At 34.3% G+C, this 15,643-nt stretch overlaps 3 protein-coding genes across 5 annotated transcripts; 2 read left to right on the top strand and 1 right to left on the bottom strand.

Annotated features, from left to right (window-relative positions):
• Positions 1 to 254: 254 nt before the first annotated feature.
• Positions 255 to 7,303, bottom strand: Tbc1d8-9 (TBC1 domain family member 8/9). Its single transcript, XM_018456876.1, is given in 19 exon segments — positions 255 to 730; positions 804 to 925; positions 1,010 to 1,345; positions 1,417 to 1,582; positions 1,756 to 1,944; positions 2,023 to 2,208; positions 2,290 to 2,445; positions 2,732 to 3,063; positions 3,329 to 3,551; positions 3,553 to 3,823; positions 3,904 to 4,106; positions 4,181 to 4,385; positions 4,460 to 4,516; positions 4,624 to 4,700; positions 4,825 to 5,014; positions 5,107 to 5,203; positions 5,275 to 5,448; positions 5,961 to 6,127; positions 7,186 to 7,303. Coding segments are annotated over 19 exon segments (3,414 nt in total). The 5' UTR covers positions 7,230 to 7,303; the 3' UTR covers positions 255 to 511.
• On the top strand, positions 7,196 to 10,960 carry LOC108728366 (KIF1-binding protein homolog). Of its 2 annotated transcripts, none has more exons than XM_018456877.1 (3): positions 7,196 to 7,255; positions 8,043 to 8,190; positions 8,988 to 10,960. In XM_018456877.1, exon 3 carries the CDS (start codon positions 8,989 to 8,991, stop codon positions 10,786 to 10,788), a length of 1,800 nt encoding a protein of 599 aa, XP_018312379.1. In that variant the 5' UTR covers positions 7,196 to 7,255; positions 8,043 to 8,190; position 8,988; the 3' UTR covers positions 10,789 to 10,960. The 2 variants fall into 2 exon arrangements, with proteins under 2 accessions (XP_018312379.1, XP_018312380.1); XM_018456878.1 differs by lacking the exon at positions 7,196 to 7,255 and adding an exon at positions 7,934 to 7,944.
• A 998-nt stretch (positions 10,961 to 11,958) lies between these two features.
• ND-ACP (NADH dehydrogenase (ubiquinone) acyl carrier protein) lies at positions 11,959 to 14,507 on the top strand. 2 transcript variants are annotated; one of them, XM_018456863.1, is made up of 3 exons: positions 11,959 to 12,261; positions 13,261 to 13,380; positions 14,124 to 14,507. In XM_018456863.1, exons 1-3 carry the CDS (start codon positions 12,103 to 12,105, stop codon positions 14,301 to 14,303), a joined length of 459 nt encoding a protein of 152 aa, XP_018312365.1. In that variant the 5' UTR covers positions 11,959 to 12,102; the 3' UTR covers positions 14,304 to 14,507. The 2 variants fall into 2 exon arrangements, with proteins under 2 accessions (XP_018312365.1, XP_018312364.1); XM_018456862.1 differs by lacking the exon at positions 13,261 to 13,380 and adding an exon at positions 13,427 to 13,552 and having other exon boundaries at positions 14,124 to 14,506.
• The last annotated feature ends 1,136 nt before the right edge of the window (positions 14,508 to 15,643 follow it).

Genomic DNA, 15,643 nt, shown 5'->3' with positions numbered 1-15,643 from the left:
TAAACATATGCCATGTCGTTAAGAAATTCTCAAAAACTAATGATACAATTATATTATTGTTAATATCATAATAAATTACATTTAAAAAATAATTGTATTTATATATTTTTTAATATAATGGATTGAAATACCACTAGAAGTGTATCTACCTTGTAAAAAAATTGTTGTAATCTACTAAAACCAACCAATGCAGTATATATTTCAGTCCCAAAGAATATTTATAGCAAAAATTTAGAAAATAATTATAAAAATCTTGACGCGACTTATCAGTATTGTAATAAATGAACATGTACTGTTTATAACTATCATATTGCACGTATTGCCATTCATGCAATTGCGTTTCTTTTAAAGTTAAAAATTCGTATTTTCCAATAATAATAATAATAATAATATATAAAAATTCTTTTTAAGCAATTCTCGATTTTCTCCTTCGTCAATTTATCTAAGCCAGCCATGCATAAAAATAGATATATAATAATATTTTTATCTCTTATATATTAATCACCGTGTGTCATCCATTTAAAGTGGGTGTGTCTGATAAAGAATGAACACGATTGAATCTACGATTTTTCAATGTTGTCATAGCTTCCATAAGATCGGTTCGTTTACTGAAGAAGTCAACTATTGCTTGACCGGTTAAAGCAGATGCCAAAAACTGCTCGATGGTAATCGACCAATCGGGATCAGCGGAGGACGTTATGCTCGATGGATTTCCATTACGATCGGGTGACTAAGAAGGACATATAAAATTTATCAATTTACTGCTATAATAAAGAACATCGATTGTCAGTACAAATATATACCCTTTCGACGACTGAAGAAGCTTGTTGAGCTGCAGAAGCAGCTAGAAGTAAACTATCTTCAGATTCTTCTTTTTCTATATAGAATTTCTTGCCAACATCTCCTAATTGGAGTAGAAGCGTACCTATGATTTAGGTATTATTTTATTTCATTATAATTAAAGATTATTACAATATAAAATTTTTAAATACAGCAATGTAGATGTTACCTATAGAAGCGATGCAATGATATGTTTCCTGTTCTTCGGGTTGAGCAGGAAACATGTCGTAAAGAGTTTTCCATAATGCTATAAAATGTCCTTGAGACATTTTTGGCACAGTTTTAAGATCCAATGGACTATCTTTTGATGCTATCATCGAACGTAAACTACCCATACTCTGAATTTCCCATGATTGATCACCTGGCTGGCTATTCAAGCTTGTAGATCGTGATAAAGTGCCTACAGTTGGCTCTTCAGCTATGCTAATCGGCATTTCCAAGGAAGCTATGCTTTGCTCCATGCTGTCAAAGAAATCCGTAGCTTCTGCCGCCACTTCGGCTCCATCTAACCAATTTATATCGTGATGTAATATAAAATAACATAAATATGACTTTCATATATAGCTGAATATCTACCTGCTGAATGTGTTGGAGATTCAAAGTCGGCAGGCGTAAGAAGTGGCGGTAAATGCAACGTATATAATAACTTTAATCTTTGCGTCAAATCAGCTGTTGCTGTCATTCCTATGGCCTGCACCAGTTCCCGGAAGTTTAACAAACCGTCACGATTACGGTCCATTAACTAAAGAAACATTTTTTAATTAAAATAATTATATAATTAATGTTATTTTCGTTTATAATCAATTTTTGCAAAATATAACATGATTTTTTTTTTTAATTTAGCTTTACTATGCAAAATTTTATAATGTATGTTAATCAAACCAAAATTAATTTATTTACAGAGACTAAACTTACACGAAATAGTCGCGCAGAAAGAGATTCAGCTTGAGTGCATTTTCCCCATGGAGACAAACCACCAAATAATATTCTAAATAAGTCAAAATCTATTTTATATGCTTCGTACGGCGGTTGGGTAGGATCGTAGCGATCAGGTTCGGATTTTCGCTGGCTCATTAGCTCTTCTCTCACTAAACTTAACAATTCCTACATACATAGCACATATAATTGAAATATTTATAATTTTCTTCTATGATTTGTCTATGTAGAACTATTCTAAATTACCTGCAATTCTTCCATTTTCATATATTTATCAACAATAACGCTTCTAATTACGTTTTTCTCAATTCCATCTTCGAGACTTTGAACTACCCTCAATCTATGCTTCAGGCGCAATCTTTCTATCCCACCAATTGTTAAAGATCCATATCTTGAATATGCTTCATAAATTAATGTTTGAACAGATATACTCTACAATAGCAAGTATATTTCAATTATATTATAGTCGAAGATTAAATACATGAAATGATCGGAATATATGTATATTCTTACCTTATTAAGTAATGTACTATCAACTGGTTTAGGAAATATCGGACCTTCATCGTTATAAACGCCACCAAGATAATCTGTCAACAGTTGCATAGCTTCTCCGTCATCGCGACAATTAAGTAACTTGTCTTGATTCCATTCCAATACAGTCAATGCTATCTGTTAAAACAGAATAGATTTATTTATTTTAAATATCTCGTATCTATTATATGTAACAATTTTATTAAATTTACAAATTTAAATGAATTTAAAATAATAAAATAAAACAAATTTGTTAAAGAAAATTATCAAAATTAAAAGAAAATTTATGTTAAATTAAATTTATTTATATAATAAGAACTTTCTATACAATAATCTTTAAAATTTAACGAAAATTATTTTTGTTGAAAGATCTCATTAATTGAAAAAATAATTGAAAATAAAGATATTATCCTTAGTTTGTTACCTGAAAAATAACTTTTGCCCCATCGTAGAAAAAACAGTCCATAATATTTACAGCGCTACTGGTTGGCATGACGCTCAAGAATATAGTTAAAAACCAAGATAATGAGATAACTTTAATTAAGCCAAGTTCCTGTAACTTGGCATGTAATACTGGTAAATACTCAGCTGCCAGTTCCTCTAAGAGACCTTGGTCAACGAGAGCACCGACCACTCTGCGATCATAGTAATCAGGCAGTAATGATTCACAAACATTACATAACTGCCAGAATGCTGATTCCTCAGAGCAATAAATCAGTAGAACTGATGCTACTATATTCATTGCCTGACAATAACCTGTAAGAACATAAAATATTTGTGAATAATTTAATTTGTATTAACGTGATGCTGCTAAAAATGACAGCACAATTTAATTATTTATTTTTAAATGGATATTAATTGTATATTACAACACACTTAAAATCGGTTCTTGATAAATAGATATTCATATAAAATTATCAAATAAAATTATACAATAAAAAATTGTATTTATTATAATTAAAAAATTCGACTAGTAGGAACTTTAAACAGTTATGTACAAACAGAAAAATATTAGACTTGCCTATCTGAGGATTTCGCCATGCATAGGCAGATAGTATCCTTCGTAACGCACTGATTCCAGTATCCGATTGGAAAGCTGGATGTTCTGGTAACGATCTATGCAAATCCCTTTCAATTTCCTCGTTTGCTTGACATGATTTACCAAGAGATTGTTCGACTAATGATTTATACAAATCTGGATTCATTGCCTTCTCATTTAAAGCACCTATAAAACGATATTATTTTTGTGAGCCAAACTTCTCCTCTGAGAGATTGAGGTATTCCTTGAATAACGAGTTTCGTAGTTTCCGTAGTTCTGTATATAGTAATTCCTCTTCCATATTCCGCAAAATGAAGTTCCCATTGCTTCTCTTTAGCTTCTTGCTTCAACGTAGCTTCGAGAGTCAATGGAGCCTTGAAAAGTATCATCAGTGGCGGTTGTGGTTTCCATTGTTCTGTAGGCTTTATTTTCTCGAAATTGTTGCTCGTATTCGGCAAACATACGTTCTCTCTTGTTCTATAACAAGATTACAAATTTTATGTTATTACATATATTTTACATCTTTATTTTATATCTACTAGAAAATGTAAACATACATATAATTAAGTTTAGACTTTGATAGGAGCTCAGAGATTTTTTGCACCACGAAATCTCTATCGTGTATTTGAGCGAATAAAAACGATGAACGCGCTGTTGTGATTAATATTGACTTATCTGCTCCAGTGCTTGACTGATTTTCCGCCGATTCAACGAGTGTTACTTCCCTTAAAGGTATAACTAAACTGACTTGTCTTCTTACCTAAATAGATACAAGTAATAAATAAATTTTACACGCTTTTAAAAAATTCATTAGTTTTAATATAATGTACTTACCCTACTTTCAAAACAAAGATAATTTTGAGATAAGTAGATCTTTCCCCAAACGTATTTTTTGTTGTATGGAGTCCATAAAGTAGCATCAATGCTACCATCTAATTTCTCAGTTCCTGGCAATCTAAATTGAAGCCTGTATGTTTCTGAATGTGCTCGTGCATCCAAATCTCTCTTCAAGAAAGACGGCTTCTTAGGCACATTTTTGCTAAATTAAGAATTAATTTAGTGTTTATTTCTGCATAATTTTCTAAAAAATAATATAATCATATATCAATATACCTTAATTTATTCAATAAGTCTCTATCCTCATTAAATCCACTTTTTTCATCAATAAGTCTACAAAAAAGCGAAAAAATCATTTTGTGATAAATTAATACATAAAGTGCAAAAATGATTTTTCTTTAAATATCTTCTGTATGCTATATTTTAGTAAGTTTTAGTACCTTTTCATAGCAATATTGGTCAGTTGTTCCATTAACGAATATGTTTCTGATTTATGTATAAACATAGAAAAATAATGCTGTAACACAAAAGAAAAAATTAAATTAATGAATGTTAAGAATTGATTGAAATGTATGGAATGTATCATGATATGTGTTGATAATAATACATAGAAATGTATGTATACACACATTAACATATACCTCTTTATTGTCACGTGTTACAACACGTATACTATCTGGAACTATAAGGGAACTAGTTTTGCTCAATTCTGTAATGTCCGTCCATCTTATGGTCAATTTCGTTTCTCTCGCCAGTATATAGGCATAAAAGCACATGTGATTTACAGATAAATAGAGCCATCCTTGTCTAGGTAATCGTGATTTCCAATAACTAAAAAAAACATAGCCACCTCATGATTATTTTTTTAAATGTATTTAATATTATATTTTTATGTAATCTTTGTATATTTAAAATTTAAAAACCTGCACGAATAATAATTGACCAATTTGTCCTCTTTGGGTATATTGAACAATTGGTGAAATTTAAAAGACACAGTTTTAAAAGACTCTGGGTCTTCTTCTGTAATATCAACGTTCAATTAAAGCATTCGTAAATGTTTTTACAATTTAAATAATGATTAATGATCCTACCATCTGCGAACTGAGAATCCGGGATGCTATTTGCTATTATAGATTGAATTTTGCAGCAAACGAATTCCGTTATCTCCTCCTCGGTATCGAACGACGTAAGCGTAGTCATTAAATTCGAGTGAAGCCATTCCCAATCCTGCAAAATCTCCTCACGGGTCAAGGAACATGCCACTTCTGTAAGTTTCAAATGTAAGAGGACACATTACAGATTCAAACTCAACTTCAGAGACTTAATTAATATAAAACTTAATAAGCCTTGTAATTTTTTCAGATTGTAATTGCATACAACTCAATGTAGGTGAAAGCATCGAATAACATTCTTATGCTCCCTTGGCATTTGCCATATACAGCTGACAATTGTTTATGCTAATATACATTGTTATCAGTTACTGTGCTACTATCGCTACTATTAAAGCAATACTCACACATATATTCATTGTCCTTGGCTTTACATCTTTTTAAATGCACAATATGAGCAAGAAAATTAATACGTAATAATTATAATAGGCATAATTTCATAATTTAATTAAATGTATTTGTCTGTAGATAAAAATTATCTCCTATTCGTTTTTTTTCTCCTCCTTTTTCTTTTCTTTCTTTCTTTAAAAAATATACATGTTTATATTTTACGTTCTCTTTATATATATCTTATACTAGAATCTTAAATTTCAATTATAATCCAATACCCCAATAAACTTCAGACGATGGCGTTTGATGAAGAATTCTAAAGGGTGGTGGTTTGGTGTCGAAAACGCTGTCCAATGTACCCACCAATATGGAGGTAAGACCTTTCGTTTTTCCATGTCCTTTACGACGTTGTAGTACGAAATATACAGTCGTCTGTTCAGTAATCCTATATTATAAAATGACAACAGAATTATACATGTTATAAATATTTGTCTAGAAAGAAAATAAAATTTTTCAAAATAAATAATTTTAGAATAATTAAAATAGTTCTTCAACAAATATATAAGAAACATCTAAAGCAACATAAAAAATTCAGTAGAATAAGTAGACTCAAATATAATAAATTCAACTAAAAAATTGAGGAAAAATATTTGTATAATTTAAATATAAATAAAAATTTTGAAAAATTAAGAAAATATCAATTATTTTATCGCTAAGATTTTTCACAAATTGCCATTATCAATAATTTCTTTCTTCTTTAACATTTATTGTTATTACTAGCCGTTATTGTATATATTGAAAGCATGTCAAATTAGCGCCAAACTATTCTCCCTTATCGTATCACTGATGTCGACATCACGATCGCCGCTTATCGAACCCGACCAGACATTCGCGTCGTACTTTTGTACACATTTTACCAGGCGTTTTCGCGCTCGTTATCTACTGTACGTGGCTCACGCGTTAACAACAGTAATTTTGTCGCGTTATGACGTTGGTAGTCGATAAATGCTATTCCGCAGTTGAAATGACGCGAATGTCAAGAAATTGATGTTGTCGAATCGCGACGCGATAAAGATCGTGGTGAAATCACCATCACGATAAAGACTTCCCGCGAAGTCGAGAGAACGGCACCTTCCGTCAGCTGTCTCCGCCACGAATGTAAACATTCCGCGCGACCGACTGCGACTTGACGAGTCGTCATTGAGACCGGTTGCGACCGTTGGAGTTCAGTCCGCGGTGTAGCATCTCGAGCCGTCGTTAATCGGTGATAGGAGGCCTTGTTCTTTTTCGCTGAACTTCTTCCATTTCTTTTCGCTCGAAGAAAAAAGGAGGAAAGCTAACCCGTGCAAGACAACATTCGAAAACATTACCCAAATGCTTCCGAGTATCGTGTTATCCTATTACTTAACATTCAGTAAACAACGAGAATAAAATGATACTAGTATTTTTCCGCCCAAGGAGTTTAGCTAAAAAGAACACAAACGTCGTTAGGCGCGATTTTACCAGAACGCATTGGCGAGCAGCACTTCTTGCGGCTTCACCCACATCTCGATCGCCGTGCACACCGCGCGAGGTACATATGGCACTGACACAGGACGACGACGATGACAACGACGACGAAGACGACGTCGCGCGCGTGCAAACAATCCTCTCCGAGGAACTGCCGCGAAAATGCCGACGGTGGAGTGAGGGAGAAGGAAAAATTAATGCAATGTACTCGCGACAGATAAACACCGTCCGTGACGGCGAAACGATCAGCTGCGACCGCTGCGACGCTGCGACTTGCGACAGTTGCGACAGTTGCGACTCTTCGCGAGGGACGCTCGCCACGCCACGCGGAACGAATGTCACTAAAGTGAAGAGATATCGTTACTGGCGATCGATATTGCAATTTCTGTACTCGACATGTCTCGACGATGATCAACGACGATCGGAGTCTGCCTGAATTTTTAGGACGAGAGATTATTTACTCAAGAGCGATTTTGACTATTAACACGACAGGGGTACGAATAATTTAAAAAAATTAGAAAATAATTCACTATTTTTACATATGAAAACACAAGTGTAAACGCTTATACCTGTATATTATCATAATTATATATATTTTTTAGGAGGTAATAACCGCATATCATATGGTTCTAATTTGCTAGTAGTTAGTCCGTAGTGTCTGTATGATTCTGAATATATTTCTGACAGATTTAATTTAATCCTAGCAATTTTGATTGACTATTAACACAAGAGAGGTTTGAATAATTTGATAAGGTTAGAAAGTAATAATAATCCACTGTTACATATATATATATATATATATATATATGAAAACGGTTATATCTGTTATCTCATAATTGTATATTTTTTAGGAGGTATATCCGACGGTATATCATATGGTTCTAAGTTGCTAGTAGCTAGTTTATGATCCTGAACATCTCTGATAGATTTAATTCAGTTCTAGTGGAAATCTCTAATTGTGGAAGAGATCAAGCTGAACAGGGAAACAAAAGATATAAAGTAATGCTTTTGAGGCTTCCATGGATACTTTGTATACAGAAACTATGCATTTATCTCTGTGTCTGGATCTATTATTACAATACCAATGTTTCATCAACATTGAAGTTTATGTCATTAGGGCAAGGAAACTGTGTGTTATATTAACTTTCAATTTTTCTTACTCGGATCCGTTGAAATTTCAAATTGCAGTACTTAGGAACACAGTCCGTAACCTGGGCCCCTATTCTCGAAAAGTATCGCATACGAAAAACTAGGAAAATACTATAGTATGCGTTACATACTATAACATTTCCCTAGTTTTTCGTATGCGATACTTTTCAAGAATAGGGGCCCTGTATAACACATGATTAATGATACCAACAAGATCAAGAGTAATATAAAATTGGATAAGGCTTTTAAAATTCCACAATGCAAAGGTAGTAAAAAACTTGCAGAAAATTTATAATTTGGATTACAATTTTATGAATGTACATTATCCTGGCTTGATTGATCTGGACCTCTATTCTCGAAAAGTATCGCATACGAAAAACTAGGGAAATACTATAGTATGCGTCACATTGTCACATATATTATAGCAATTTCCGAGTTTTTCATATGCGATACTTTTCAAGAATAGAGGCCCAGCTTCTCCGAAGAATTACTTTTATATACACTTTTAAGAGTAGGAGGAGAAGAGGATGGAGATTGACATTCATTAATGAATCTAGACACAGGGATAATCTGCATATTGCATAGCTACTGTATAAAAGATGTAAATGTAACACTGAAGGCATATTAATATTGAATTACTTTGACAGAATGGAATGTTTGGAAAGAGTTAATCACCCAGGATCGTGGGTGAAGGAAAAATACCAGGAGGTTCAGCAATTATTGGAACACGGGGCAAAGAGTGATCCGAATAAGCTTTACGAGAAAAAGTCTAAAGCTGTGGAGATTCTAATGGAGATATTGGAAGCGCTTACACACTGCAAAGAAACTCTCTGCACTGTGGCAGCTGCGATAACTTATTTGAATATAGGTATATTACGAGCTGACATGGAAGATACAGGATTTGCTACAGAATGTTACAAAAAATGCATTGACTTGTTGGAAGACAGCAAACTGACATCTGAAGGCATTTTACCAGCTATAAGCGCTAATAATCAATTGGGTCTAATGTATGCGCAACGAGGTTCATACGACGAAGCTAAAGATTTCCTAAAGCAAGCAGAAGATTTATATATTAAGTTTACAGAAGATATTGGACTTGATCCTGTTCATATGGTGACCATTATGGGTATTGAGGAGATAGAAGGAAATCTGTGCGCCAAAAGTATTCTCGAGAAGCTTCACACATTGACTCTGTATTATTTAGCACAGGTCTGCCGCGAGTTAGATGACAAGTGTAATTTTGCTCTGTATTGTCACAGAACATTGAGCAAGCAATTGAGTCAAAATAAAATAACACAAGATCTGGATTATGTCGATTGGGCTTTAAATGCCGCGGCAATATCTCAGTATTTCGTAGAACAAGACAAATTTCCGCAAGCGAGACATAATCTAGCTGCAGCGTCATTTATATTGGAGCAATATTCTGAAATCTTGAAGGCAAAAGGCACTAGGGAAACCAGCGAGATCATTGCTGCGCAGTACGAAAATTACGATCACGGATCAGCAAATATTGCTAGATGTTGGGCAAAGTACGGTATTGCTCTCCTGGGAGCATCTAAAGAGAGATTAATGAAAAGGGCCGAGGAAGAGGATGAGGATTCAAAGCCTGCGAAAGTTGCCGATGAAGTTTATAAATATTCTCATACCGAAACCATGGAGGATCCAAGATTTGTAGATTTAGAACCAGAATTAGAATCGATTACCAATGAAGTTACAGATATGTATTTATTGGATTTTAACGATGCCAGACCGGTGTTCTTGAATGTTCGGAAATGGTTGGATAAGGCGAAGGAATATTACACTTTCGAGAATCACGCATCGGATTATGCCTGGATTGTCCAAGATCTCTCTCAAGCGTACAAATACTTGGCGTTCTTCGAAGACAACGAAGACAGGCAGGCGAGAATGCACAAACGGCGGATAGACATTCTGGAGGAAGTAATTGAGGGATTGTCTTCGCGGTTTTACCGAATCGTCTGTAGAGAAATTTGGATCGAGCTCGCGGAAACGTATTCGGAGATCCTGGACTTGAAGATTGATCGTTTGCAAGCATCCAACGAAAGGCCGACGGCGCACGTGACAGCGAAGATCGAGCGCCTGGCGAGAAATAGCATAAAGCACTATCAGTCGTACTTGAATTCTTTAGAGATGAGCAAATCCAAAAACGGAGTCGAATCCTTCTCGGACGACTTGTTTTATCCAGCGTTGTATACTTACTTTCATGTAGGCAGATTGTATAATAAGATTATAACTTCTGACATACAACAAAAGATAGAAAACATGCAGAATAGCGTTGATGCTTACAGTTTTGTCGTCAATTACTACGATAAGCATCCTGAAAAACAAAAGAAGTTAGAAAAATACGAATTTATAAAATTATCTAAAGAATTTGTCACATTGTTGCCGCTTACAATAGATAGATTAAAACAGCAACAGATAAATCAATAATGCTATTTCTCTCTCTTTTTCATTTCCGTGACAATGTTGAATGATATTTTGTTATATTTTTCTCTCTATGCAGAAGACGATGGTTTTTGTACGAGAGAATACAGAAATCTACATCTGCAAAGCATATATTTATGTGCGCGTATTTAACATAAATGCTTTCTTATGTATTTGCGATCAGTTCATTCCTTATATTCCTTATATTTGTACACTTAAATTTGTATATATATATATATATTTATTGATATAATCATACATTATACATTATATGTTGCCATACATTAAAAATATATTTACGATAAAAAAGTAGTTACTTTATATTGTGTACTAATCTTATTCTTTTATATATAAAACAAAACAAGGAGATGTATGCAGAACCATCATTATAATCTAATATAAAATAATTTAATATACATGTAATTACAATACTTACAAATGACATTTTTTTCAATATTATTCTTAATCGCTAGTGATCACTGGTGATTGACGGTACGAAAAATTTCCGTTTCCGAAAAATATGCCCCATGAGAAGCCAGGCTACTTAAAGCCGGAATCAGACTATGCATTGAAGATTGAAGTTGAAGATTGAAATTTGACCAATAAGGACAAAGAAATTTTAGCTCCTTTCGTTTCGATTGGTCAAATTTGAATTTTTCAATCTTTAATCTCTATCTTCAATGCGTAGTCTGATTCCGACCTAATGCCCGTGTCACACTACGCATTGGAGATTGAGGATTGCGAATTAAGGATAAGAATTCAGCTAATTAGAACGAAACGGATTAACTTAAAATTATTTGATTGGTCGAATTCTAATCCTTAATTCACAATCCTCAATCTCCAATGCGTAGTGTGACACGGGCATAAGGTTTGTTCGCGTCGCAATCTCCAATATGCTCCAACATGCTCCTACCGTAGCTCTTATTCACTCCTATCAAGCACGTTGGAGTGAGTCAGAGCTATGGTAGGAGCATGTTGGAGCATGTTGGAGCTTGCGACGCGAACAAACCTTAAGCTGATTCTACATTGATCGTATCGCAGCGTCGCAAGCGTGTTGCAAGCGTTATGGTCCAATCAGAGTCGAGCTAGCTTGACGTTGATTGGACTGCAACGCTTGCGACGTTGCGATGCGACTAATGTAGAACCAGCTTTAGATGTCAGCACGCGCGGCGAATATTCCTCGTAATCCGCGCCGCGGGTCGTCCGGAACGGTGAGTCCAGGAACAAGAAGAGCTTCGTTAAGTCTCGTATCAGGAGACAGGAATCAACGGATCAGAGTCCTCGTCGGTGTTGTTCCTCGTTCATTCATCGTGGGTGAAAATGGCGTCCTTGGCGGGTGTCCGGCTGTTGGCGAGGAACACCGGTTGCTTCAGAAATTCATTCAGTCGGTTGCGATGCACGAGCGGTGCACTCGTTCAGATGCGATGTGAGCAGAGGTTGTTGCATCGTGCCGCGTGGACCACGCTTGTCGTACCGCAGGTAATATTGACGGACAGTGACATGCATGACTCGACATGCTCGACTCCTTGCCGAGTGATTGTTCGCAGCAGCGTGGTTCTACGGAACGCGCATTATGTAACTGAAGCGATCTGAAATACTTGCCGAAATGTCCAGAGACTCGTCAGTCGATCACTTCAATTCACCTTAGCTCAACACATTTGTTTTGACTGCACTTTCTTATGCTCTTAGTGTTTACAACTCCTTTACCCATCAGTTGCATCATATGATAGATTTTGGATTTAGTTGTTGGAAACATAAACAAACAACCCATACTTGATCTGGATTATGTCCAAAAACAAGAAGAGCTCTGATTGAGAATAAATAGAAAAAGAAAAAGCATAAACTAATGGCCATTTCTGCTAACGAGATTAACTTTAATCACGATTTAATCTTTATCCTTTTCTAATTCTTAGGCCGGTATTCATAGTCGATTCTTATTTCAAGATCGTCTTAAGTAATGTCTTAATACGCTAATGTGGCTCTCTTATTGGTTCGTAACACCTCAAGGCTGAACTTGAGATGATCTTGAATATAAGAACTGACTATGAATACCGGCCTTAGAATTAGAAAAAAATACTCAGTAAGTTAAAATGAAATTAAAGTTAATGTATATCGATAGAAATGGACATTTAGCCTCTGTTTTCAATGATAGTAACAATATTGTTATAGAGCTGTGTAACGACAACATAAGGATACCAAATTTAGAGTCTACTAAGAGTTTAATCTTTTATTCCTAAATCTGTATACATTTTCAAATATTGTTTTATCCTAAAACATGTCAATTTATTTTTGTTGATATATGTGTTTAAGATTTGCATAATTGAATTTAAATTACCATTATTTAATGAAGTACCATAAAATTGCATCAGAATATATATTTTTTGCAAAGTATCCAAATACATCGACATTTCTTCATGAAATCATTTCATAAAAACTAAATGTTAAAATGTATACAAGAAGATCATTTGATGAATACAGGTAAAATGCAATCGTGGATACTGTCAAGATGTTACTAAAGAGAAACCGAAATCAATTAAGGATATCGAAGAGCGCGTATTGAAGGCTGTAGCCGTTTATAACAACGTCCTTGTAGAAAAGGTTACATAAAATACATCTATCTTTTTTCTGGAAAAAAATTTTGCAGGGCTTAAGGGACACACGCATCAAGCAGGTGCGCCATTACAGTCATAAGGATCCACTAACCCTTGATATTATCAATCAGCGGGTGCTCTTGGTTCTGAAACTGTATGATAAAATTGAACCCACAAAGGTATCTTAAAAATCAATATTCTTGAAATATTTGCCAAGACATTTCTGTAGACGATTCTGTATTTCTTAACGAAAAAATGTAAAAATGCATAAAAAAATTCATCATTTGTGTTGCAATTGTGTTTGAAAAATGTGTAAAAATAAAAATCATATCTTTTTAAACATATATGTAGCTTTTCTATATTAATTAGAAGAGTTGATAGTTTCTTATATACATGATATAATTATATTAATTTTCTGTTGCTAGTCTGCTGAAATGTTTTGAGAAATATTTTTGAAAACAAAGAATAGTTGGTTAACACCTCGCTTGATCGTGGCGTCTGCGTGCATACTGACATGTAGAAACAAATCTCTTTATTAACTCTTATTTACTGTATTTATATAATAATTGTTAAAAATATATATGGCAGAAGAATATTTATTATTCATATATCTAATTAAAAAATTTAAATGTGTAGAATACTCTCCCTTATGTATTTCATTCGATTAATTTTATCAGAAGAACATGTCAGTTGTGCAGGAAGCCCAGGCACGCGATTAAATCCTAATCTAACGATATGTTGAATCTTCAGCTGACCTTGGATTCGCACTTCATGGACGACCTGGGTCTGGATTCCCTGGACCACGTGGAGATCATAATGGCGATGGAGGACGAGTTTGGCTTTGAGATTCCAGACATGGACGCAGAGAGGCTACTGAAACCTAAGGATATAGTGCGTTACGTAGCGGACAAGGAGGATATATATGAATAATACGCCTTGTATTATTTATGTCTACGCGTTTAGTCAACATCCGCCGTTGTTTCGATCGGAAATAACGGATCACAGCGTTTTACTCTGCCGCCATTGTTTTTTTTCTGTATATAGACCACTTATCATTATATGAATAAAAAAATAAGCGAATTGTTATTATCGAATTTCTCTTATGTGTGTACGCATCCTTAAAAATTGTAAGAAGCGTACAGAGGACCGTTTATAAATTCCACAGTTTAGTATCGAAATATGCTTTTTTGTTTTGTAATAATATTATATATTTCATATTCGTAAAATTCGTTTTATTAAAACTACTAACTACAATCATGATAATTAAATTCATTAAGAACACATCGCAATAGATATGTTCTCGATTTTTTTTATAAAAAAAGGAATTGTTGATTCAATCGAACAATTCGAATCAATTATTTTGAATTTGATTCTGATTATTTTATAAGTATAATAGAATAGGATTTGAATATGCCATCTTATGTGTGCAACTGCATGCATGTAAATTTATTGTCTTTGTGATTTTCTCAGAAAATTTCTTCAGTTTATGGAAGTTATTAACGTATTTGCCAGACATAAATTCATCGTCGACAAATACCGGTTATGCAATTGCGTTTTGCAACTGCGAGGTTCGCCGCGTTGATTTTCTGTTTTTAGTATTTTATTTGTCGTATGATTTTTTTTTCCGACATGTTGATTAGCTGCAGGATAGAGGATTTTGGAATGTGAGGGTGCAGGCTCGGTAGATCTGCGCATGTGCTGTGGTATACGAGAGATATCGTATTTGCATGGACGTATGAATATATTGTACCTTTAAGGTACAATTTCATGAAGCTTCGCTGGCGAAAACCTTCACTCCGTCGATTCGTGCGAAAATGCTTAGCTAGCGAAGCTTCACTCAAAGTTCAACCACAGTATATACAGTAGCGCAACTCTCCTGATTTTATGTTGGCAAAAATGGAGTGCGCATGCGCGAAATCAGTAAGTTCCCCAGTAACTCCATCTAAACTTCTATCTCACTTCTTCCTTTTTCTGTTCTCTTTGTCAGGGCCATTTAAATGTTTTCGTTTATGTACCTATGACAGTTTATATTCGGAAAGCTTCAATTTGGAGGAATTGTGTGTTAGAATATTATTTTATAATATACATAATATTGAAAAAACTTTCGTTTTCTGAATTATTGTTATATTAAGTTTAAAATTTCTTTTATCTCATTTTTAGTTGATTATTTTTATTCTAGATGCACACACACACACACACACACACACACACACACACACACACACACACACACACACACACACACACACACACACATACACACACACACA

Source organism: Mycetomoellerius zeteki, unplaced genomic scaffold (genome assembly GCF_001594055.1).
Source record: "Mycetomoellerius zeteki isolate Tzet28-1 unplaced genomic scaffold, Tzet1.0 scaffold61, whole genome shotgun sequence".
Lineage (NCBI taxonomy): Eukaryota > Metazoa > Arthropoda > Insecta > Hymenoptera > Formicidae > Mycetomoellerius > Mycetomoellerius zeteki.
This window is presented reverse-complemented; position numbering and strand designations above follow the sequence as displayed.

Excerpts from the sequence above, each read along its gene's own strand:
- LOC108728366 (XM_018456877.1), top strand. The coding sequence starts at position 8,989 with ATGGAATGTTTGGAAAGAGTTAATCACCCAGGATCGTGGGTGAAGGAA.
- ND-ACP (XM_018456862.1), top strand. The coding sequence starts at position 12,103 with ATGGCGTCCTTGGCGGGTGTCCGGCTGTTGGCGAGGAACACCGGTTGC. Across the intron at positions 12,262-13,426 it reads CCACGCTTGTCGTACCGCAG|GGCTTAAGGGACACACGCAT; the intron begins GTAATATTGACG and ends AAAATTTTGCAG. Across the intron at positions 13,553-14,123 it reads ATAAAATTGAACCCACAAAG|CTGACCTTGGATTCGCACTT; the intron begins GTATCTTAAAAA and ends TTGAATCTTCAG.